The sequence below is a fragment of the Choloepus didactylus genome, chromosome 18 (assembly GCF_015220235.1).
Source record: "Choloepus didactylus isolate mChoDid1 chromosome 18, mChoDid1.pri, whole genome shotgun sequence".
Lineage (NCBI taxonomy): Eukaryota > Metazoa > Chordata > Mammalia > Pilosa > Megalonychidae > Choloepus > Choloepus didactylus.
This window is the reverse complement of record NC_051324.1, coordinates 70,295,470-70,321,117: the sequence shown is the minus strand read 5'-3', so window position 1 is coordinate 70,321,117 and position 25,648 is coordinate 70,295,470. Positions and strand designations below refer to the sequence as shown.

The 25,648-nt window shown below is 39.1% G+C and overlaps 1 protein-coding gene and 2 pseudogenes across 1 annotated transcript in view; all 3 read right to left on the bottom strand.

Moving 5' to 3' along the window:
* Positions 1 to 25,648, bottom strand: part of TEN1 (TEN1 subunit of CST complex) — a 38,876-nt gene that overhangs the window by 12,133 nt on the left and 1,095 nt on the right. Inside the window, 1 exon segment of the mRNA XM_037810423.1 lies at positions 9,713 to 9,810. Coding sequence (XP_037666351.1) covers positions 9,713 to 9,810 — 98 coding nt within the window.
* LOC119514581 lies at positions 3,331 to 5,250 on the bottom strand (annotated as a pseudogene).
* Positions 18,242 to 20,744, bottom strand: LOC119514582 (annotated as a pseudogene).

Below are 25,648 nucleotides of genomic sequence, written 5' to 3'. Positions count from 1 at the left end.
CCAGTTTTTGGCAACAATGGATAAACTGCTACAAAGTTTTGCATATGACAAATATTTTCATTTCTCTTGGGGAAATACCAGAAGTGGGATGGCTGGGTTAAAAGGAAATTGACCGTGCAACTCTTTAAGAAACTGCTGATTGCTTTTCAAAACAATCATGACGTTTTATACTCCCAACTGGTTAACATATGAGGGTATAGTTACTCCACATCCTTGCCAGCACTTGGTATTGCCCCAGTCTTTTTGATTTTAGCCATTCTGGTGGGTATGCAGTGGTTTTAATTTCCATTTCCCTAATGATGATGTTCAACAAATTTTCACGTTTATTTACCATTTGTATATATTTTTTGATAGTGTCTGTCCATATCTTTTGCCCATTTTTATTAAGTCGTTTATCTCATTATTGAACTGTTCTTTGTACATTCTAAATATGTAATTGGTCAGATATATATATATATTGCAATTATTTTCTCCCAGTTTACAGCTTTTTTTAAATTTATTTTTTATTTTTATTTTTTAAAACTTTTATTTTGAAAGAACCTCAAATTTACCAGAAAGTTGCAAGAATAATACAAAAACAACACATAGAACTCCAACATACCGCCAACCGAGATATACAGATTTATCAACTACTAGCATTTTGCTATCATTCTATTGTTCTCGCTATCATCTATCATCATCATCTTCCAAACATTTGAGTGTAGGCTGCATACATCATGCTCTCTAACACTTAACACTTCCAGGTATATTTCCTAAGAACAAGCACATTCACTTATGTTAACACTGAAGTAAAGCGTACAGTGCGTATTCCAATTTTTTCAGTTGTCCCAATAATGTCCTTTTGGGTATTTTCTCCTTCATTATTAGTTCCAGCCCAGAACCATGCACTGCATTTTATTGTCATTGTCTCTTTAGTCTCTCTTTTTTAAAATTGTGGTAACATATATGCCAACATAAAATTTCCCATCTCAACCACTCCCAAGCATATGATTCAGTGACAATAATCACACTCACAATGTTATGCTATCGTCACCGCCATCCATGAACACAACTCTCCATCACCCCATACAGAAACCTTGCACCCTAAAGTTAAGCATTAACTCCCCATTCCTCCTCCCCCTTGCCCCTGGCAATCTGTGCTCTACTTTCTGTCAATGAATTTGCATTTTCTAGTTGTTTCATAATAGTGGAATCATACAATATCTGTCCTTTTGAGTCTGGCTTATCTCACTCAACATGCCTCAGAACTTCATTCTTTATTCAGTGAATAACAGTCCACTGAATTTATATACCACGTTTTGTTTATCCATATATTGGTCGAGGAACATTTGGATTCCCTCCCTCTTGGCTAATGTGAATAATGCTGAGACAAACACTGGTGTACAAATATATGTTTAAGTTCCTATTTTCAATTCTTTTGCATATATACCTAGAAGTAGGATTGCTGGGTCACATGGCAGCTCTATGTTTAACTTTTTAAGGAACTGCCAGTTTTCCATAGCGGCTGTGCCATTTTACATTCCCACTAACAGTATATGAAAGTTCCCATTTCTCTACATCTTTGCTAGAACTTGTTGTTTTCTGTTTTCTGTTTGTTTATTTTTTTAAATAGGCATCTGGTCAGTGTGAAATGGTATCTCATTGTGGTTTTGATTTGCATTTCCCTTATGGCTAATGATGTTGAACATCTTTTCACGTGCTTTTTGGCCATTTGTATATCTTTGGAGAAATGCCTTCTGAAGTCTGTATTAATGAGAGTTCTCTAGGGAAACAGAGTCAACAAGAGATATCTATAAATATAGTATTTATTAAAGTGTCTCACGCAACGTGGGGATACACAAGTCCAAATTCCATAGGGCAGGCAGCAGACTGGCAACTTCCATGAAGATGCTGGATGATCTCCTCAGGCAACGAACTGGCAACTTCGATGAACTCCTCAGGAAACACTTTGCTGGTCAGCTGAAGAAGAAGTGAAAGTCCTCTACCTATCTCACTTAAAAGCCTTCAACTGATTGGATTAAATCCAGCTGATTGCATTCTCTCATTGTGGAAAATACACCCTTCGTTGATGTCATCAGTCACAGCTGCAGCCAACTGACTGATGATTTAATAAACCAGCCTGTTGGTCTATTAACCAGCCACAAATGTCCTTGCAGCAACAGTTAGGCCAGTGCTTGCTTGATCAGATACCTGGGCACCATCACCTGGCCAAGTTGACACATGAACTTAATCATCACAAAGTCCTTTGCCCGTTTTTAATTGGGTTGTTAGTCGTTCTGTTGTTGACTGGTAAGAATTCTTTACATATTCTGGAGATTAAGCCTTTATCAGATATACGGTTTTTAAATATTTTCTCCCATTTTCTAAGTTGGCTTTTCACTTTCTTGATAATGTCCTTTGATGCACAAAAGCTTTTAATTTTTTTCATTTAAAAACATCACTTCTTTATCGCCAAAGAAAAACAAAAGACCCTCCCAATCCTGTCCAATAAAACCCAATAATAAAAATAATAATAATAACAATAATAAAAAGGAAGGAAGTGCTTCCATAAGGAAGCACTGAGAGTTTGAGTATTACATTTTCCAAGTATGCTGTTCCAATTTTTGGGTTTTAAATTGGTGACTACACACATATTAAAAAACAAAAAACAAAAAACAAAAAAAACCTTAAAAGGGAGGTCAAAGAAATTTGCTTAAAATTAAGTATTTAGAGAGCAACTTCAAAATACTGTAGTGGGGCTGTGCAGTGATCCTGTAGGGCATGGGCTCCCACTTTTGTATCCCAGAAGAGTTGTTAAGGAACCAGGTTCAAAACTGATCATACTTCCAAGGTTAGTGTGAGCGGCCAAGATGGGTGAGAAAGTCAGGGAGATCTATGTGCTTTTTCCACAGACAAGGAAAATCCACTCTGAATGCAAAAATTAAGACACGGAGAGTGATAGGATTTCACAGTGAAGTTAGTGTGGGAGCAGGAAAGGTGGTGAGCCCAGGCAAAGCAGAGGACTGGGATGGACTGGCTTGCCCTATTCAGGTTTTCTCATCTTTTTAGTGGGTTTAGTGCAGTCATTCAAGCCACAATTTAGAATGCCCTTCAGTGTGCTCCAGATTGTTGGTGCATATTAAAGGACTGTTAAAACATTTGCATGCCAAGGAAAATCAGGCTACATAAAAATGATCCAAGATTTTTGCCCAAAAAACTTCTTGGATAAAATCTAAAAAAATACTATCACAATTGCATCTCTTGCAGGAAAAAAACATTATTCTAAATGTAAACAGATTCACCCTTCTCTTTTGTTGCTGTGGAAAACTTCAGAGTAGGTAAATTGCTGTCTAATTCTTTGCTGCATGCACTCGCCAGAGGGTAGGGGAGCAGCTGCCTTCATGTTCCAGCATCATCTGGGGGATGAAAAGAAATGTTCCACATAGCGGGCCTCCCAGTGCTTCCAGAGAAAGGCAACGAAAACCACGAGAAACAAAATGCTGAACATCCTGTTGTGAGTCTTCATGACAACATGACAGGAACCAAGCAGTTGGCCACCGTGGAGACAAAGACCGAAAGGACCGCCATGATGGCTTGCCCGGAGGCTTCTGCATTGTCCAGCCCTTCCAGCTGCGTCACCTGCTGCTGCTGCTGCTCGAGTTTCATCTTGGAGATGCGGGTCAGGCATGCCTCCAGGACCTCCTGAATGTCTTGGGTCTGTTCATTGCGATTTCTCTCTTCCATGCTGGCCAATTCTTGCTTCAAGTTCACGATGTAATGCTGGTGGAGCTCTGTTAAGTCATTTAGCTGTTCTTCTAATCGTTCACACCTATATCACTCCTCCTGTAAGAACTGCATAATTAAGGAATAGTCCCTCTGACAATGTTCCTTGAGGGTCCCAAAGGATTCCTCTAGCCTGGCCTGGGTTTCCCGGATCTCCTGGATCTCATGCGGATTAAATCCTGAGCTCTGCATGTCCAGGGTGTTTGTTCTGGAGCTGGATGCTCCTACAGCAATGCCCCAGTCATGCTGTTGGCTCCCACTGAGCCTGATGTGGCACCTGAACAATCTTCCTCACTACCATATTTTGGACTCAACTGAAAGTTTGAAATCACCCCCAAAATCTTCCCCCATCCTCCACTAGCCCTTCCTCTAAATAGTCTTTCAGATTAGAGATGTTGTCTGCACTGTCAAATTTCTTCCGAATCACTGAGGCGGTCTCTCTGGGTTTTGAGACCACAGCCCCTGCTGCTGAAGGGGTGGCCTGGGAGAAACTGGAGAATCCACCCTTGACGCTGTCCACCACAACCTCACTGAAGCCAGTCCCTTTGCTCCCACATCCTTCAGACCTTGGTGCACATCCCAGAAGACATCTCTTGACTGCCATAGCACCCCATTCTGTTCTACCTCCCAGAGCTTCTGGTGGTAGTGCTCAAGCTTCTTTTGTAGCTGGAGGATGGTTGGGAGGATTTCTGGTTCTTCTTCTCAAAGACCTGTGTGATGCAGGCTGCTGGCTGCTTGTCTGCGCTGCTGGCAAGCTTCAAGTACTCAGCAGCATTGTTGCCCCGAGCTGTTTGTGCAATCGTGATCTGTTCTGGAAGCTTCGGGATCTTCTGCTGCAGGTGAGCAATAGCAGCCTTTGTATGCTGAGGGTCTGGTGTTCCATTCACGGAGTCTGTGTGGATGCTGCCATCAGTGCTAGAAGCCACTGCACTGGAAGTGTGGGCAAGGCTGCTTGCTTCCAACCACTTGGTCTGCTCTGCAGTTGCCTCCTATCCTGGCAGACATGCAGCAGCAGCACAAGCTATTTCCATCACAGCTGAGCTGCTAGGAGCATCTCTCGTGGATGAAGACCTGAGCCGGCCTGACTGCATAACAGCTGCCATCTCCTGGCCAGATCTCCTGTTGACTTGGGGACTTCCCTTTGGGGCTTCTGGCTTGCCCCATCTACTATGCAAACTCGTCCCTCTCTTCATCTTGAGAGGCACTTGGATCTGCTGCAGAAGTCGATTCAGAGCTGTGGGGTGGGTGGAGACAGTGTCAATCTCAGCACCTGTGTTCCGGCTCTCCACGTCCATTTCAGGTTCTGACTCTGCCTGAATTTGCTGCGCACCATGTGGGGACACCGATGACCTGCTGTGCTGGTGCTGGAAGAGCTGCTTCAGGCTTGGCCAATTGCATTAGTGGGTCTTTGCAGACAACTTTTGTTCAGATTCTGTCTGCTTTCTGGCCTCTGCATCCTGGGGTTTGCTTCCAGGATCAGGGTCCTCATATAACTGTTCCCTGCCCAAAGGCTCCATCAGTAGACTTAATATGCTTTCTTGCTAACTCAAAATGATTAAACACACCAAGACTGTCAAATTAGGTAGGCATTTGCTTCATTTCAACAGTGACTACATATGCAGCTGTGAGACGGAGGCTTCATGCCAAGCTTCATCATTTTTCCACAAGTACTTCTAGGGTGCACTGGAATCCTTGTAGGATAAATGGTGGGGAGCCCAGACCATCCCCCTAGTTACCCCCACCCTCCCCCATGCCACCTCAGCCACCACCACCACTGCTGGAGCATGAACCAGTGCAAGGGAAGTCCAATTTAACATTTTTTTTCTTTTGTTGCTCATGTTTTGGTGAAAAGTCTAAGAATACATTGGCTAATACAAAATCTTGAAGATATTTTCCTATGTTTTCTTCTAATAGTTTTATAGTTTTTGCTCTTCCGTTTAGGTCTTTGCTCCATTTTGAGTTAATTTTTGTATATGGTGTGAGGTAGGGATCCACTTTTCTTCTTTTGCATGTGGATATCCAGTTCTCCCAACACTATTTGTTGAAGTAACTTTTCTTTCCCCATTGAGTGAACTGGGCACTTTGTCAAAATCAATTGGCCATAGATGTGTGGGCTGAACTCTGGACTCTCAATTCTATTCCATTGGTTGATATGTCTGTCCTTGTGCCAGTACCACATTGTTTTGATTATTGTAGCTTTGTGAAAGGTTTCGAAATTGGGAAGTATGAGTCTTCCAACTTTTTTCTTCTTTCTCAAGACATTTTTGGCTATTCAAGTCCCTTGCCCTTCCACACGAATTTAATGGTTACTCTGCTATTTCTGCAAAGAAGGCTGTTGGAATTTTGACTGGGATTGCATTGAATCGGTAAATCGTTTTGGGTAGTACTGACATCTTAACAATATTAAGTCTTCCAATCCATGAACATATGGATATCTTTCCATTTATTTAAGTCTTCTTTAATTTACTTGTAGTTTTCCATGCACAATTCCTTTGCATCCTTGGTGAAATTTATTCCTAGATATTTTATTCTTGTAGTTTCTATTGTATATGGCTTTTTTTTTTTAATTTTCTTAATGATATCTTTTGCCAAGCACAAGTTTTTAATTATGTTGAAATCCAAAATTAAATTGTTAACTTTCAATTTATCCACTTTTTTCTTCCATGTTCTTTTTTTTTTTTCTGTGTCTCATAATAAATCATTGCCTACCCCAAAGCTGTGAAGATATTTTTTCCTTCGAGATATTTTATAGCTCAGCTTGTACAGCTATGATCCATTTTAAAGAATTACTTTTGTACAGTGTGAGGTAGAGATCAAGGTGTTTTTCTTTTTTCATAAGTATATCCAGAAATTCCAGCACCATTTGTTGAAATGACTATCCTTTCTTCACTGAATTACATTGACATCTCTGTCAAAAATCACTAAAGGAATGGTTAAATAAAGTATAGTGTATGGAGGAGCTGTAGCTAAGAGAGGACAAAACGTGCTAAGAGCAACACTTTGGAGAACGCCATTTTGAAACACAACCTGGGAGCAAGCAGACGCCAGCCACGTGCCTTCCCAGCTAACAGAGGTTTTCCGGATGCCAATGGCCTTTCTCCAGTGAAGGAGGAACACATGGATCCAGGATTCCAGGCTGAAGCAGGGGAGGCATCTATCACCATCACTCAGTGACCCACTGGAAATACTATGATTCCTGTTCCCACAACTCTGAGCTCTGCAGGACTGGAAGTTCTGTTCCCCGCAGAGACACAATCTTGCAGAGGATACAGCAAGGTTCCCATTGAACTACAAATTATGACTACCATCAAGGCACTTTGGATTCCTTGTGCCCAGGGACCAGCAGACAAGAAAAGAGTCATTAACTGGAGCAATTTCTGATCAGCAGGAAGAAGTAGGGATGCTTTTAAACTAAGGGGTCAGGAAGGAATACATGTGGAACCCAGGTGATCTCCTCAGTGCCTCCTTGTATTCTCTTGACCTTTTGTACTGTCAACAGACACATGTAGCAGTCCTGCATTAGGAAGGATATGAATATCAAGGCTTCACGCTCCTGAAGACTTAGGTTTGGGTCACACCAACAGGAAAGCCAGTAAGACTGCCTAGGTGATAGATAGCAGAGGGTGAAGGAATTCAGAATGGGTGGTGGAGGTAGGAGAGGATTCGTACCAGCTCTGGTCCAAGATGAAATGCAACAAGGGTTGTAGTTCATCTCACTAACCTCCTTCTTCTGACATTCTATTCAGGAAGAGGGGCCCCCAAGAACCTTGGGGGAACTGCTCCCTGAATCTTGTGGAGATGTAGACCTGCATACCACAATGGGTAGATTGCAGTGATCATGAGCATGTCCCTCTCAGATCTCCACTGTGAGAAACTGATCTAGCCAATTCTGTCAACCTTAAATATTCTTATGCAGCCTATATAATTACTGGCATGAAGCAGTTTAAGATCAAGTGTGATGGGGATTCCATTCAGCTCCCAAACAATTAGAAAATTACTTTTCCCATCAGTGTCAATGGTAAGTAATCCCATTTGTACTCTACAATGTGGACAGTATCTTGAGTCAGCAGTGAAGACACATACATAGCTTACACAAATGTTTGAAGGGTGAAAAAACAAACTCTAGGGACTCTGTCTGTCCTGGCATTACTGTGTCTCCAGTATCCTATTCAAGTGCCTTGTACTTGACACGTATTTATTGATTGAATAAGGCCAAAGAATTCATGACTTTTATTCTAGCTTCTCATCACCCTCTCATTACGATTCATTATCTGCAAATGTGGGTAGGGTAGGCTTGGGGTATAACTGAAAACTGCATAACATTAAATTATTTTGACAGGAAAAAAAAGTATAGTGTATGTACACAATGAAATAAAGTGCACCTATTAGAAATGATGACATAGATCTATATATTTGGCATGGAATTAGACATAGCATATACAATTAAGTAAAAACTAACTAAATACTTGGTAGAAAATAGTAATACAATGGGATCCCATGGAGGTTAAAATACTTCACTTGTATGTTTGTGCATGTGGTAGTCAGCTTCCAAGATGGCGCCCACTTGTTCTCATCTCCTAGTATTTATATGTATTCTGGTTTGCTAAAGCTGCTGTTATGCAAAATATCAGAAATGGATTGGCTTTTATAACAGGGTTTTATTAGGTTATAAATTTACAGTTCGAAGGCCATAAATGTGTCCAAATTAAGGCCTCAGCAAGAGGATACCTTCACTGAGCAAAGGTCGATGGCGTCTGGAACACCTCTGTCAACTGGGAAGGCCCATGGCTGGCATCTGCTGGTCCTTTGCTCCTGGGTTGCATTTAAAAATGGCTTTCTCCAAAATGGCTTTCTCTCTCTCAGCTCTTCTGCATCCTTGCTTGTTCTCTCAGGGCATTTCTCTCTCTAAGCATCTAGGGGTCCTCTCTTAGCTTCTCCGGGGCAAACTCTGGCCTTCATCTCTTAGCTTAGCAACTCCAAATATCTTTAGCATCTCCCAGCATTTCCAAGCAGCTGGGTCTGTGTCAGCTCTTAGCTTCTCCTGGGGGCAAACTCTGGGTTACATATTTTAGCTTCTCTCCAAAATGTCTCTCAGCTTCTCTGAGCTCCTTCTCTCCATGAGCTCTCTTAAAGGACTCCAGTGATCTAATTAAGAACTACCCTGAATCGAGGGGATCACACCTCCATGGAAATAATCTAATCAAAAGGTCTCACCTACACTGGGTGGGTCACATCTCCATGGAAACAACCTAATCAAAAGGTCCCACCCTAATCAAAAGACTAATAAGTTTGCCCCCACAAGACTGCATTAGAGAACATGGCTTTTGTGGGGGACATAAAGGATTCAAATTAGCACAACATCCTTGTGTGAACAGCACACAAGCCTGCACTAACTTGCCAACCATGTGAGTGAGCCACCTTGGAAGCAGATCCCCCAGCCCCACTGAAGCCTTCAGATGTTGGCAACCCCAGCCAACGTCCTGACTGCAATCCCATGAGTGCCCTCGAACCAGAATCACCCCGCTAAGCCACTCTCAAATTCCTGACCCACAGTAAATATAAGATAATAACATTTGTTGTCATTTTATGCCACCAAGTTTTGGGGTAGTATGTTACGCAGCAACGGATAACTAGCACACTATACACGTATGCATAGGTTGTGAGTATACACTCATGCCCACACAAGCATATACACGTACACACCCACGTGAAAATGTCTGTAAAGGTATTCAGCAAAAGGTTAGCGGTGGTTGTCTGGCTAGCGGGATTACAGGTGATTTTTGCTTCCTTTCTTTACACCTTTATGGATTGTCTACAATTATAATGAATATAATTTTTTTAGCATTTTAAAAATAATTAGACAAAATTACAATAAAACAATTTAACCTATTTTTTGAAAGGAAAGCCATGTAAATATCCCCCGACCATGTGCAAAAACAACCATGCTCACCTGCCGAATGTTCTCAGCGTGCCCCCGTCAGGAACTTGGCCAGCACTGACCTCCCAGGGGAAGTAGTAGATTCCAGGTTTGGGCAGCATCATTAGTTCCTGTAACCAAAGGGTGGAGGTGGAATTTTGAAGACTCCTGACAATCTGAGCGGACCACAGGATGCAGTTTAGCAGTTGCCTGTGACCAGCAACATCTGAAAGGCTAATTCCAGTAGACGGTTTTTTAAAATTAAAAAAAAAAAGTTTTTTGATAGCTTATGCATTCATAGATTTTAAATAACAAAACAATATAAAAAGGATCTACGTGGAGAAGTCTTGTTCCCACTCCAGTCCCTGTGGAACCCACAACCCCCTAAAGCAGGGATCTCTAAAGGAGAGAATAGTAAATATTTTGAGTTTTATGAGCCATGCAGCCTCTGGGGCAAATACTCTACACTGCTACTGAAGTGTGAAAGCAGCTCTAGAGAACATATAAACAAATGAGCATGGCTGGGTTCCAACTACACTTTGTGAGCCAGATGTGCAGAAGTTTGCCAGCCCCTGCCTTAAAGGAAACTATTTTTATTAATCTCTTATCTATCCTTCCAGTGTTTCTTTAAACAAATTTAAACAAACATAAGTAAACATTTATTTTCCCTCTCCCTTAAGGAGAGCATATTAAATATACTGTTCTATATTTTGCTTTTTTCACTTCATATATTTTGATACTCTTTCATAGCTGCACATAAAGAGATTCTTCCTTCTTTTTTTTTAATAAACTCTTTATTTTAGAATAGTTTTAGATTTATAAAGACAAATTGCAAACAGAGTACAGAATTCCCATATATCCCACATCCAGTTCCCTCTAGTAACATCTTACCTTAATATGGTATGTTTGTATGGTATTTTAATGAACCAGAATTGGAACATTATTATCCAAATAACATACTTTATTTGGATTTCCTTAGTTTTTCCCTAACGTCCTTTTCTCTGTTTCAGGATCTGACATTATATTCAGTTACCACATCTCCTTAGGCTCCTCTGGGCTGAGACAATTTTTTAGACTTTCCTATTTTTTTTCTTTTTTATGACTTTGTATTTGAGGAATACTGATCAAATATTTTGCATAATGACCATCAGTTTGGGTTTGTCTGATATTTTCCTCATGGTTAGTCTGAGGTTAAGGGTTTTTGTTAACAGTGAAAAGAGTGAGAGAGAAAACTGTTTAAAGAAGCTGAAAAACCACAATGCAATGGAATCCCCTGCAGGCTTCCTGAGATGAGGCACCAAATGCACCATACATCAAGAGTCCCCAAGAATCTTTGCAAAGAAAAAAGTGAGGAGCAGAGATATAAACATATGATGTACATATGGGTGCCGTCTGCGTGTGTGAAAGTACAGTCCATACGCAAGGAGCCCCCGTGTGGAGAAAGGAGGGTGCGGGGGCTGCCAGGAGCTCACTCTGGGGGGAGACACTGGTTGCCCTGAAACGCTGGTGGGCTCAGAAGGTTTAGGAAAGCACTGAGGCAGGTCAGCCCACCCAAGACGCCTCTTTCCTTGGCTAACCTTCAGCTGACTGGGCTCCGTGAGAGAAGAGGTACCTTGAGACCCAACAGGAGAAGACACAGTGGGAAGAGAAAGGCACAGGGGGAACACAGGCCACTGACCATGTGACCAAAGGCAAAGAAAGACACAACTGCTTGACAAGAATGGAGCCTGTTCCCTCCAAGAAGAAACAAAAAAGTAGTTGGTTTCCAGCATCACTGATGACACCCATGCGCCAAACAACCACCTGCCAGAAGGTAGAGCCACATGAACCTGGTGAGGAGGGCAGCTCCAGCCACTCTATTAGGCAGACCTAGAATTTAAATGAAATGAAACTTAGTATAAACATACTGGGGAAATTAGCTAGATCAAGAAACTCTGTAGTATCCCACCCCGCACCTTTTTCGTAATGCTCCAAAATACTCTAATATAATCAATTCAGTCTCCCTATACTAGATTTTCTTAAAAATGTTAGAGAAGTAGGGATTCAGGAAAAATTGTTCAATGAAAAGAGAAACCTGGAAGTCATAACCTTCAGTTATTTCTTGATAGGACAAGCAAGTGAACTATGGACAAAGATAAATGGTAATTAGATAATTCCAAGTCAGGTCCTTTCAGAAACACATGACACAGCTTTAGTTAGAGGTTTAATATAATCTAGAATCTTGCACAATTGGGTTTTGCATCTTCTAACGAAGAGGTTGTCTGAGATCACGTATAAAGCACAGCGTACCTAGAACAAGTTTGGCTCATGCGGCTTAGGAGCAAATGGCCAAGGCTCAGCGGCCCCCCTTCTCCCTCAGCTGCCCTGCATGGCTCTGACCAGGGCAGAGCTATTTCTGTTCTCAGAAATGGAATAGTTCCCAGCTCACCTTTGGCCTGACAGAGAAAAGAGGAGGAGGAGAAGGAGAAGGGAAGAGGAAGAAGGAGGAGGAGGAGGATAGGAAGGAAGGAAGGAAGGAAGGAAAAAAGGAAGGAGGGAAAACCAAAAGACAGAAAGATGGAAGGAAGGAAATGAATGAATGAATGAATGAACGCAGTGGTTCCTGCCCTTGAAAAAGAGCAAAACTGTTTAGGATCCTGGGCTACAATTCCTTCCAGTCTAGCAAAAAGCTAAAAGTTTAGAATCTTTTAAAAGTAATTTTGCTGAAAATGTTCTAAAATTGATCACGGATATGTATGCACAATGATGTGATGATACTGTGAGCCACTGATTGCATAATTCGGATGGTTTGTATGGTGTATGAATATATCTCAATAAAACTGCATTTTTTTAAAAAAGTAATTTTGCTACTCTCAAGTAACATATATATTTTAGCTTAGGCTATAAGTAACATGTTCATTAATTTTATTTCTTAAATTATTACACAGAAGTGACTTTGGGGAGGGCAGATGCTTCTATGAGTCTTAACGTCATTATTTTTTTCAATTACAGTTCATTGTTAGCCTATATTTCACAATGAATTGTCAATATTAAAACTAGAGTTAAACCATGTGTTTTGCACTATGGCCCCAAAGTTTCCATCAAATGGGAATTATCACAAAATTTAAATGTAATCCAAAATAAATGGATTTGTAAGTAACTAAACAGAAGGATTTTGTGTGTGTGTGTTTAAAAATTTCGCAACTACCAGGATGAACAAGGATTTCAGGGAGAATCATTAACAGATGCTAAAAGTTTTTGGTAAAACCTTAATGAGGGACAGGATATTTACACGGTCTCAAGGTAACTCCCCAAATATTACTTATTAATTCCAAAGGGGAAAATGAAGAAACCTAGCAAATATGAATGTCATATCGTTCCTGATATGAAGTTCACCTCACTTCTGTGGTATTCCTGCCAAAAATGCATCATCTGAATCTAATCATGAAAAAATATCCAACAAACCCAAATTGAAGAACATTCTACAAAACAACTGGTTTATACACTTCAAAAGTGTCAAAATCATGGAAGACAAAGAAACTGCTCGTGTTAAAAAAGATGTAAGCGATACAACTAAGGGTAATTCACACTTCTGGATTGGATCTTGGATTGGTAAAAAATAAAGTATATTATTGGAAAACTGTGAAAAGGTCTATAGATTAGATAGTAGTATTGTGTCAGTGTTAAATTTCCTTAATTTGATAACTGTGTTGTATAAAAGAGAATATCCTTATTTTTAGGAAATTCACACTGAAATATTTAAGGGTGAAGGGGCATGAAGTCCTGCAGTGTATGTTCAAAAAAAAAGTATGAGCAAATGTGGCCAACTGTTAATAATTAATTGTTGCATCTGGGTGAAGGGTACACTGATTCCTTGTTCTAGTCTTACAATTCTAAAACTGAAATTATTCTGAAATAAAAAAGATAAATCTCACTAAATCTAGCTCTTCATCTAAGCCTAGTCTATTAATTGCTGAGCACACCCACTATCATTATTAGATTAAGAGCCACTGATTTTTTTTTTAGAAAGTATGTTTTTTAATATTTCATCTTCTCTGCATTTATAACATAATTCATTTCAACAACCACAGAATCCTTTTCTTTCAATGCCACAAACTGTGTTACAAATGAAAGCTGGTACTGCTGCTTATCAAAATATACAAGACAATCGATATTTTATATAAAACCACTTTATATGTTAACTTGTTGCCAAAAACCTTTTTTTTTCTTTTTTGGCCTGGTTAAAAAAAAATGTTGTTACAAATATTTACAGCATTTTCTTCTGTTAGATGAACATTCTTACAAACGGAAAAAGGGAATTTTATGAACAGACCACGTAAAACATGAGACAATGTCAGAGGCTCCAAGCTGTGCTATTTATTTTTTTCCTTAAATACAGTACTGCACTGAAATGCCCATCAAACCTTGTCATCCTTATCCATTCTGCTCACATTTAAACTCCCATTTTCTCTAAGTAGTCTATTCACCAATAGGAAACAGAAAGTAAAGGCCGCTTTGCACTGGGTCTTTTTTCAGAAAGGAGCGTGGGAAAACAAACAAACAAACAAACAAACACTTAACAGAGAAGAGTTAAAACCAGAACAGACAGTCTTTGGTTAGAGCAATGAGGTGACATTTTGATGCAAAACTTTGCTTGGTCAGCAATCTTTATAATTAGTACTTTTAGGATGTGGGATGAATTTAACAATGGTTGGGGGGGGCAGTATATGATATTTTTAAATGACACACAAAAATAGCTATTTAAAGATTTGTTACTACAACTACCATACAAACCCAAGAACTGAAAATAATAACAACAAAAAAAAAATCTGTTTACAGTCCTGATTTAAGCTTGCCTTACATAAGCAGCTTTCAATCATAGCTATTATCACTAAGGCCACTGGACCAGACAAATATCCCTGCTCTGGAACATATGCCTCAGGTTATAAAAATTAAGATGATTACCACAAACACTTAGAGCAGCTCTGTTCCTAGTTACCTGCACAATGCTATATTATGAATATTATGAGATAAAGGCAAAAGTGTAACCGAGACCTCAATTAGTTATAAATTCTTTGCTTTTTGAATAATCTGTGGGACAACATTCTTTAAAAACTATATAGTTCATATTTCCTGAAAACCAGAATACTGTTACTACCTTAGTCTGAAATAGGAACAAAAGGTCAATTAAGACTACTGAAGAAGGCACATAAACTTTGGTCCTGTTTTGTTTTTCTCCCTCTATAAAAACCCTCAAAACTAATACTTTAGTAATTTTCTATTTTTTAAACCATTCACAACTAGTTGTTAGAATTTGCTCTGAAAAAAGACTGCAAATAGTCTTGTATATAACAACACGGCTCTTTTAAAAGACAGCCGAGTTGTATTTTCTTTAAAGGAAAAACTGCAATCTAAATTGTTACTTCTTTTAGCACAATAGTAGAATATTTTAAGTCTGGCAGTTTTATTCTAGTTAACAACAGATCAAGACAAAGGAAAAGCTAAGAAAAATGCTTTTACACATAATCACGTTGTCTCTTCTTGGTCTTAAAAATAGCAGGACACATTAGGTTTTCTAAGAGATAAACTGACAGTTTAGCAAACTGAAAGTTTTTAAGTAACTTACTGGAAAACAAACAAACAAAAAAACACAAAACTTAGGTTTGAACTTGTCATCTTTTGCCCAAATTTATTTAGTGGGAACAGAAGAGAAGTTGTGTGTGATGATACATACACACAATATATAAACATTGCTGTCTCATGAATTGAAGGTTTGAAAAGTTTATATGAAACTGAATACAGAGACATCCATGAGAGCTACATCTCATCAGCTGAAGCAGAACCTGCACCCAATAGGATCACTATCCTTGGTAGGCCAAAGAAGGCCTTGCTCCTATAAGGAGTTATGGAGGCAGAAAGTGCTTTTCAAATTGCAAGAGCTGCAACTTTCACAGCAAAATCAGAAACATCACTTCAAATAACAAATTACAATTTTTAGTCTTAAACAAATAATTTATGGCATTCTGTAGGAACTACTGGGTAATTCTGACACTCTCCAGTAAGTGTCAACTCTCCACTATCAATTAAGAAATAGGGTCATTTTTCTATTTGTACTTTACACAAAACACATTTTGCTGCTATACAAGTTATCTCAAAGTTAAAACTTTTTTTTTTTTTGGCATAAATTGCTACAGTTAAACATGTACTGCTATTTTTTAAAGCCCTGCACATATATATTCTGTGTAAAAGTCCAGACATCTTCAAAAATGATAAGACAATACTCCTCAAAATAAAGTGAATAAACTTGAAAATAGGATACTACGACAGATCGACAGTGAAAAAAAACCACTGCTTAGACGATATCTAATAAATGCATACCAAAACAAAAATAAGCAGATTTAGGTTTTCCACCACCCTGATATTTTTTTATCCTTTTACAGAAACTCTGCCAATACAAAAGCTGTAGACCTCTGTAATTCAAACAGCAAATAGACCAATATGGACAATATCCATGTGCTACAGCTAATTTTAGACACAATTTGATGGTTTCAAACACCCTATTTTTAAACAAGAACATCCCACTTTCTAAATCTTAATTTGATTTTGTCAATAAATAAAAATGTATGTAATGTGCATATATATGTACAATATTAGAAGAGTGTATGTATGTATATACACTTATCTACACACACACACACACACACACACACACACACACACACAAATCCCTAAAAAGAATTCAAATGTTCTCAGATTTAAAGGCCATTCCCTGTTTCAAAAGTACATTCAACACCATTATGATCTCCCTTCTTGTTATCAGGGACTTTTGCTCCACTTACACTGAATGTTATGAGAATCATAAATTAATAAGTTACGCAGTAATTCTTAACCCAAAGCAAGTTAAATAGTCCAATTTAATATGTCTCTGATAATTATAATAGTGCTGTGTGGAAGAAAAAAAAGAAAATTCTGGAGGATTTCTCAAAGAAAATGTTTACCACCTCTCCTTACTCAGTGTTTTGGTAAAAATATATTTTACAAGTGAAAAGGAAAAGAACCTAGATAAATGATTATACTGTATCTATTTGGCCAATACTAAACTCATCCATTTGAAGGTCTCAATTTAGTGCCCCCCTGCCTATTTCTCCAACTACAACTGTTGCTCAGTATTGGGTGAATTCTGCTTTCAAGAACTTTTATCTTTTTCAGTCCCCATATTTTTATAGCATTCTTTTCTAAGAACCTCCATGTGTTCAAATTAATGGCTGGAATATAGCAAAGAGACTGAAATATTGTTTTAAAAGTTGAGATGAGTCACTGAAAATCTGAAAGGGGGTGGACAAAAATGATACTTCAGACAAATTCTGCTGTTAAAAATCTAATGAAGCACTTAAGAAATAATTTAAAAAAAAGAGAAGTTTTTTTTTTTTAAAGAAACAAATTTACATTATACAATTACTGAAGCAACATTAAAATGTACTCTTTTACATTCAATACCCCCCCAAAAAGAAAGTATGAGAAAGAAGCCACTTTCTCATTCTCCAAATATGTGGGCACTGAGTAATGAAGTTACATTAACAAAGAAAAGCAACTTCTCACTTGAGTACTGAAAAAAAAACAAAAACAAAAACAAAATCAAGTAATCCTGGGACAAATTCTGATGGGTGATAAAGATTAGACAAAATCCAGAAACTGACATTGCATTTTACAGCCCCAAATTGGTATGCTATAACCAGCAATGACCACTATCAGTCACAACGTGGAAGAGGCCTACAGGCGTGCACTGAGTTATTCCCAAAACCATTCACCCCCACCCCCCACCCCATCTCTGCACCAAAGCACCAAAAATTTTAATAAAAACTATTACTTATTGAAAACCATTTAAAATTGCAATGAAAAAAATCTCTAAAATCCTTACCAAAAAAGGGAAAGAAAAAACCAAAATGCTCAGCAAGCCCACAATACAGCCTTTAAGATACTTAGATAAAATTCTAACCCATTTATCATAAGCACATAATAAGGCACATAATAAGAAATTAAGTAAATACACAGTAATTCTGAATAAGTATTAGAGATTATAGTGGTACAAAACCCCTTGAGATTAATTTTTTTTTTCTAAAAGAAGACCTTACCAAAAATAACCTAAAAAAATCTGTCAAACCATACGAGAGACCTGAATAGTTTCTTTAAGACTGTAAACTTTTTTCTGAAAACTGTAAAAAAGTAGTTTATAAATTGGATTATTTTTCCTTTTAAATTTTCAAAGACCATATGACATTACTCAACAAACAAGTATTTTGAAATTTAGAACATGATTTTTCCTAATAAAAGTATTAATTATTCTGATCTTAATAGATTCTGGTCGGCTTCCACTTAATTTCCCTAGGGGCAGTTAAGATACTTCATTTCTCCAAATAGTCTTAAAAAGTTAAAGATATGCATTATTCAAAGGAGTGTCTTCCAGTGGGGGGAAGCAATCAATAAAAGGAAACCTGCAAGTTTACATAAATTTGCTCCATTATAACTCAATGTATAGTAACTACCAATATATGTAAATAATTGACAAATCATAAGTCAACTTAATTTCCTACAGAGGTCAAACTTCTGAATCATAAAGTTAAAAACTTGGTCAAAAGTAATTTAAATTACATAAAGTAATTTTAAAAGTCTATATATTTAAATTTTTTAAAGTACAGAGTTTAGAAATGTTGCAAAAGGCTGATATGGACCCAAACTAAAAGAAAGTCTGTCCTCTTGAAATTCAATTTAACATGGGGAATTAATTTTTTCTTGAAGATTATTTTCCTAGAAACTATGGTGTAAAAAAAAACAAACCTTTGATCACTTACTGGCAGGGGAAAAAAATGGAAAAAGAAAAGACCCCTTGTTTTTTTAATATACTTGAATATCAAACTCAGCAAGAGTTTAATAGTTATTTTTGTGAAAGAGACAGAATTGGTCTTGAGCTGCTTCAGTCCATGTCTGAAAGTTTTTCTTAAATTATGGTCCAGTCTTAGGAGAAAATTTCACAGAAAAGTCAGATTGTGGATTTTGAGAAGGAAACTCTGAGGTGGTGATTTTCTCCAAGGTCATGGTTATGAAGCTCAATAAGGGCCTCAATTGCTTCTTCCAGGGATCCCAATTAAATGAGCGCCATTTTGCGATCTTTCTGAAAGAATTTAAAAGCCTTCACTGAACATCTAGCATCTGTGAAAAGGTTCTTCAGATCATCCACTGTAACAGAAGGGGGATGTTGGAAAGATGCAGAGTGGCTGATGGTGGGAAAATATTCTGGAAGTTTTTAGAGCCAGGCTTTTTGAAGTGATGCAAAGGACTATTGCTGAAATCCTTAGTCAGACCTTGGTCTTCTTGTCTCTCTCGAGGAAGCTGAACTGTTTGATGCTTGGACAGTGTAGCACGAAGCACTTTTCCATAAAGTCTCTGATCACTTAGATGATTCATTGCTAGTTGAGCTTGATTTGCATCTGCCATCTGAACCAAGGCATTTGCTTTCTTATTAAACATAATTTTCACTCGATGTACATCACCATACACTCCAAATAGGATAAAAAGCCCATGTGGTGTGATAAGATCAGGATTGAGATTGGTGACAAGGAGAACAGAATTTCCTAGCATCCCACTGGCCCCAGGAATGGACATCCTTCCAATGACAGCGGAGGGGGTGACTGTGAGAGGACCAACAGCTCCATGAACAGCTAGGACTGAAAAACCTGTAGCTTGAGGAAATCCAATGGCTGGGGAAATCCAGCAGCCCCTGCATATGGTGAGGAAATTATACCCAGTGCACCAAAAGCAGCAGTCATAGAGGGTTCAAGGGATGGCTGGCCATCACCAGTAAGAAGGTCTAAGCGAGTGAAGTCTCTGCTTTTGTCATTATTATATTTCACATTAAGGCGGGTGAGCTTGGAGAAGTCAATGCGTAGAGTGCAGCATGCATTATAGATATTCTGGCCATCCAGAGCCATTTTGGCATCATGTGCATTCATTGGGTCAGCATACTGAAGCAAAGCTTGAAACTGATTATTCTTTGCAAAGGTGATAATCTTCAAGACTGCACCAAATTTAGAAATTATCTGACGAAAAACTTACAGAGTAACAGGGTAAAAAAGGTTTTCAATAATAATTCGGAGCACAGGGCTTTGCCCACGCAGGACTGTGCCTTCACTGGTAGGAGTTCCAGTAAGGGCCAGGCTTCCTGACCGGACAGCACTGATGGCCTGCAACGCAGCTCGGGTTCTAGCTTGATTAGGCAGATTGTCAGTCTTGAGTTCTCTGTGATTGGAATACTGGCTATAAACAGGCTGGCTTCATAGGTGAGGAGCAACAGGAGTGTCATAATTCACCATAGTAACAGCAGCTTCCTCAGAAGTCATTTCTAAGAAAGCCTGGCTTTTTCCTTTCAACATCAAAAGATTAGTTACTTTGCAGAATGGTAGACCTAATGATATGACCTCTGCTTCGGTGACATCACTTGGAATTTGGCGAACAACGAGAACACACGGGAAGGTGAACAGGGAGTTCTATCTCCTTTACAGTTCTTGTTGTCATTCCCATTAGCATACATATCTGTGGTAGGAGTGGAATTGTTCATGGTAAAAGGTCCGTTAATGAAGCCAGAGGAAAGAAGCTCATCAGATCCCCGCCATCCATGGCCCACTATGCGGGGACTGATGGGCTCTCTGCGAACAGAGGTGGTGGCAACAGGGCGGCTCCAGGGACTGGCAAGCTGAGCCTCTCCAGAGCCCCGGCCAGTCCGAGGTGCAAGAAGAAGAGTGGGAAACAAGAGCCACTGATTTTCTAGAATATTCCACCCAGAAAAGTCTTTTGTCAGTTGGCTATTTGTTCATTCAGCAAAGATTGGTTGAGCCCCTTCTCTGGGGCAGGCAGTAAACCGGGCATGGAGAATAAATAAGACCCCATCCCTGTTCTTGCGGGTCCCAGACCACACCTAAGATGATCGATGAGGACCTTGCAGCCAATGTGTCACAATTACAGGCACAGCCAAGACCAGAACCAAATACAGTAGGACCTCCTTTTACACAAGCTCAACACACACAAATTCAGGTGTATACGCGATTGGCAACGGCGGAAAAAAAATGGCAGCGAGAGAATTAAGATTTTAAGAAGTTATTTCTATGACTAGTTTTCTTTATTTATTGTTACTAGAGCATTTATTTGCCTTATTTATAAAAAAATGTGTGATAGGTATGTTCATATAAAAAATACTTGTTAAATAATGGGGTTCACTATTACGTGCAATTTTCAACTGACATGAAGGATCTTGGAATGTATTAGTTGGGTAAAACAAGGTCCTAGTGTACTGGAATGTATATTAGAGCTCACGTGCATTTACCTTTTGGAATGTGTTGCTATATTTCACCTGAGAAAAATCCTCATTTGATCTATTAACAGCAGAGGGGCAGAGCGCATCGGAATGTCAGAAATTTACCCCGAGTGGCCCCAAGAGCACCTGGTACTGCCTCTAAAAGCTACCGTAGGTGTTTCCAGAGACAACGTCAGTAGTTTTGATCAGTCTTATTGACAAAGCACTAAAACAACATTGACACATAGGAAATATTTACTACAGAGAGAAATCACTTTTTTTTTTTAAGCAGGAGAACCTACACCCTACACATACTTCCAATGACATCATCAACTTTTAAAGAAATGACTTTACTAAAGACAGGGCAAAGAAACGCAACTAGGTGACTGGACCTTGAGGACAGCATTTTGAGTGAAATGCACCAGAAACGAAAGGACAAACATTATAATGCCTCACTAATATGGACTAATGTTACTGTTAGAAAACACGGTCCTAAATAGTCAGGCTCCCCTGATCCCACATCAAACAGAGAAACAAGTCTCTTTGCTTTGGTGAAAAGGTGAGTTTATTGAAGATGCATCAACAAGGAACTGGAGGGAAAAAAAAAAAAACTCCAAGACCAGTTCAGAGGGAGAAGGGTAGTTTGGGCTTTTATAACCAAAAACAGACAAGGAAATGGCCAGAAGAAAGCAGAAGGGGAAAAAAAAATAGAAGAGAAAAAGCCTTTGGTCAGCATTTCCTTTTACACCTCCTGTTATCTGGAAGTCCTCCCCTCACTCAGGCTTGTTTTTCAAGAAGGTACTGATTATGAGACCACACCTATGGTCACATCCCTTGTATCCTATTGCAGGCAACGCTGGGAAAGTTCCTGGGAACAGGGAATGAGTTTTGTTGTTGTTGAGATTAGAGCAAAAGCAAGTTATTTTAACAAGGGCTTTTTATGCTTAGAATAACTCAAGGCTGCTTGAATGAAGTGATCTTAATAGTTTTCTTTTTTTTTTTTTTTCCTCTATTGGCTATTGAAGACTATACTAAGCATTTTCCAGCTAAAGAATTGTATTGAGTATTTTCTACTTATCCAGCTAACACTAATTATAATATGCAAACTCTGAGAATTGAATCTTAGAGCACAGGTTATCAGGGGAACGCTTATTGTAAAGGTCCTTAGATTGTAAGCTCTTACAGCAGTCACAGCTATTTCTGAGTTGTAATGGTTATCTCTAAATTCTGAGATGCTGAGCTCTTTGTGTATAACCTGGCTGCTCTCTGGAACTTTGGGTATCTGTGTGACACCTGAGACTCAGAGCTAGAGTTCGGCAGATAAGAATGTCAGTATTATCTCATGCAGCAACTGTTAAAAAAAAGCTGAAAAAGAGTTCAGGCTACAATCAGAGATATGACTGAAGTAGATCTGGTTGGACAAAGGCAAATCAGGCCAAAGGGTAAAGGACGATATTGACTGTTTCAAAACCTCAACTTCTGTGAGACCAAGGGAAGAGATGTTTATTTGGTGCAGGATCTATATTTTCTGTAGCACACTAAATAATCTAACTTGTATGGTCAGTTTATTTAAACACCATAATTACATGGAACTTTGAATAGGGAGGAAGATCTGGTTGGTTTGTACAGGTTAGTGTGAAACCCTGATATATCCCAAAGTAATTTGGGCAGAGAATAAAAATGTATTTGCAGGTCCCCCCTGAGGAACTGGAGAAAAATGTGGAAATATTAAAATTCCCCACCTGGGGAATTACTGATATTCTCACAAGCATTGAGGACTACCAATTTAGTAGGCCGAGCCCTCGATCTTGGGGCTTGCCCTTATGAAGCCTGTTACTGCAAAGGAGAGGCTAAGCCTACTTATAATTGTGCCTAAGAGTCACCCCAGAGAACCTCTTTTGTTGGTCAGATGTGGCGTCTTTCTCCCTAAGTCCACTCGGCAGGTGAACTCACTGCCGTCCCCATTACATGGGACCTGACTCCCTGGAAACATGGGACATGACTCCTGGGGATGAGCCTGGACCTGGCATCATGGGATTGAGAAAGCCTTCTGGACCAAAAGGGAGAAGTGAAATGAAACAAAATAAACTTTCGATGGCTGAGAGATTGCAAATGGAGTCAAGAAGTCATTCTGGGGGACTTTCTTACTTATTATATAGATATTCTTTTGCAGTTTTTAGTGTATTGGAATAGCTAGAAAGAAACACCTGAAACTGTTGAACTGCAACCCAGTAGCCTTGATTCTTGAAGACAATTGTATACATACAGCTTACATTGTGTGACCATGTGATTGTGAAAACCTTGTGGCTCACACTCCCTTTATCCAGTGTTTGGACAGATGAGTAGAAAAGTGGGGACAAAGAGTAATTGAAAAATAGGGTGGTATGGGGGGGATGGATGCGTTAGGTGTTCTTTTTTACTTTTATTTTTATTCTTTTTTTTTTTTTTTTGAGTAATGAAAATGTTCAAAAATTGATTGTGGTGGTGAAGCACAGCTGTATGATGGAACTGTGAACAGTTGATTGTACACTGTGGATGACTGTATGGTACGTGAATATATCTCAATAAAACTGAATTTTAAAAAAAAGAAGAAGGTAAGGGGAGCCAGCTGATTGGAAACCCCTATTTAGGTTAGTATATTCAGGATTAAAACATTTCTAGCCCATATGGTGTAAGTGGAAATTCATTCCTAACCACCACAGCTATTTTATCCCAGTGATGCAGGAGACATCTTGCAATCTCATTAACTAAGAATTTCCATCCATCTGCCCACTCAACACTACAATAATCCCTCAGTGTGCCTTGAGCAGATCAGGCAGGATCTCTATCAGGGGATTCCCACTCATGGACTGCTCTTCCCAAATTCATCTGCATGGTTTACTCCCTCAAATAATCATGGCTTTGTTCAAACAGCTATGAATCAAGTCTTTCTTGATCACCCTTAAAAAGTTCTATCTCTTCTATATAGTCCCTTTGTCTTTTCATTGTAATTATCACTTTCTAAAATATTATTTAGTTTGTTTACTTATATAATTTTAAATCTCTTCCTCTTCATTACCTACCCTCACCCCCACAAAAAATAAAATAAAATTTAAGGCTAAAAAAAAAAGACAGGGCAAACTGGGAGTATGAAACCTTTCCAGGACTCAGGTTCTTCTTTTACAAAGTAGAAGGTTACCGGTTCCAATGCAACAGAGAGAACAGAGCACAAACTTGGCTTTTCTCCCTACCAGGACCATATTAAGAGTGATTTTTAAAGGCCTTGTGCCGGTTTGAATGTATTATGTCCCCCAAACACCATTATCTTTGATGCAATCTTGTGTGGGCAGATGTATTAGTGTTGATTAGATTGGAATTCTTTGATTGGGTGTTTCATGGAGATGTGACCTATCCAACTGTATTAGAGCCAACTCTGATTAGATAATTTCCATGGACATGTGGCCCCGCCTATTTGGCATGGGCCTTGATTAGTTCACTGGAGCCCTATAAAAGCTCAGACAGAAGGAGCTCACTGCTAGAGCAACTGAGAGTGACATTTTGAAGAGCAGCTGTAGCCGAGACAGACATTTTGAAGACGGCCACCGGAAACTGATGCAGACATTCTGGAGAACGCCATTTTGAAACACAACCTGGGAGTGAGCAGACACCAGCCATGTGCGTTCCCAGCTAACAGATGTTTTCCGGACACCACTGGCCATCCTCCAGTGAAGGTACCTGATTGTTGATGCATTACCTTGGACACTTTATGGCCTTAAGACTGTAACTGTGTAGCCAAGTAAACCCCCTTTTATAAAAGCCAATCCTTCTCTGGTGTTTTGCATTCTGGCAGCATTAGCAAATTGGAAAAGGCCTGAAACCATAACAGCACAAGAAAAGGAAGGGGCATCCGTGGGTGAGAGATTACAAAAACGAACGGATGGAACCTGAGGGTATAGGATGGACTGTTATAGTTAATGGTATAATTATGATAACAGTGTTTCATCACTTGTAACAAAGGTACCACACTAATGCAAAGTGCTAATAATAGGGAAGGCTGTGTGCGTGTGTGTATGAGGGAGAGGTATATGGGAACTCTGAGATTTCTGCATAATTTTTCCATAAACCTACAACTTCTCCCACAAAAAAATGAATGAATGGGTAGGAAAGTGTGGCAAAACCTCAGAGAGGCTCTGACAAGATACAATGGAGGGTGACAGCAGTGCCTGGGATCTAAAGGGGGATTTAAACACAGGGTACAGCTGGCATCCCTCCACTCCTCCACCCCCTGTATGCAGATTCTCATATCAAAGAAGTAAGAAAACTACTATGGTGTGGCGACCCCCACAAGAAGTCCTCTCATCCAGGCACCTGGAAACTGATTCACCTCAAAGTAGGTTTTTCTCACATGAGGAAACGATCAAGGATCAGCAGCTACTCAAGGAAAATTGCAATGGGAAAAAAAAATTACTAAGACAAATCAATAAATAGAAAAAAACTGATCCAGGAGGAAACAGAAATAGCTCAGGGACTGGAAGAGAACTATACTCAACAGTAAATAGTATTCTTAGTGACATTTAAGGTGATACTGCGTCATAACTAAGAATAGGACACATCTTGGAATAAGAGAGAGCTGTTGGAAATTTTAAATGAGGGTTTAGCTTTAAAAA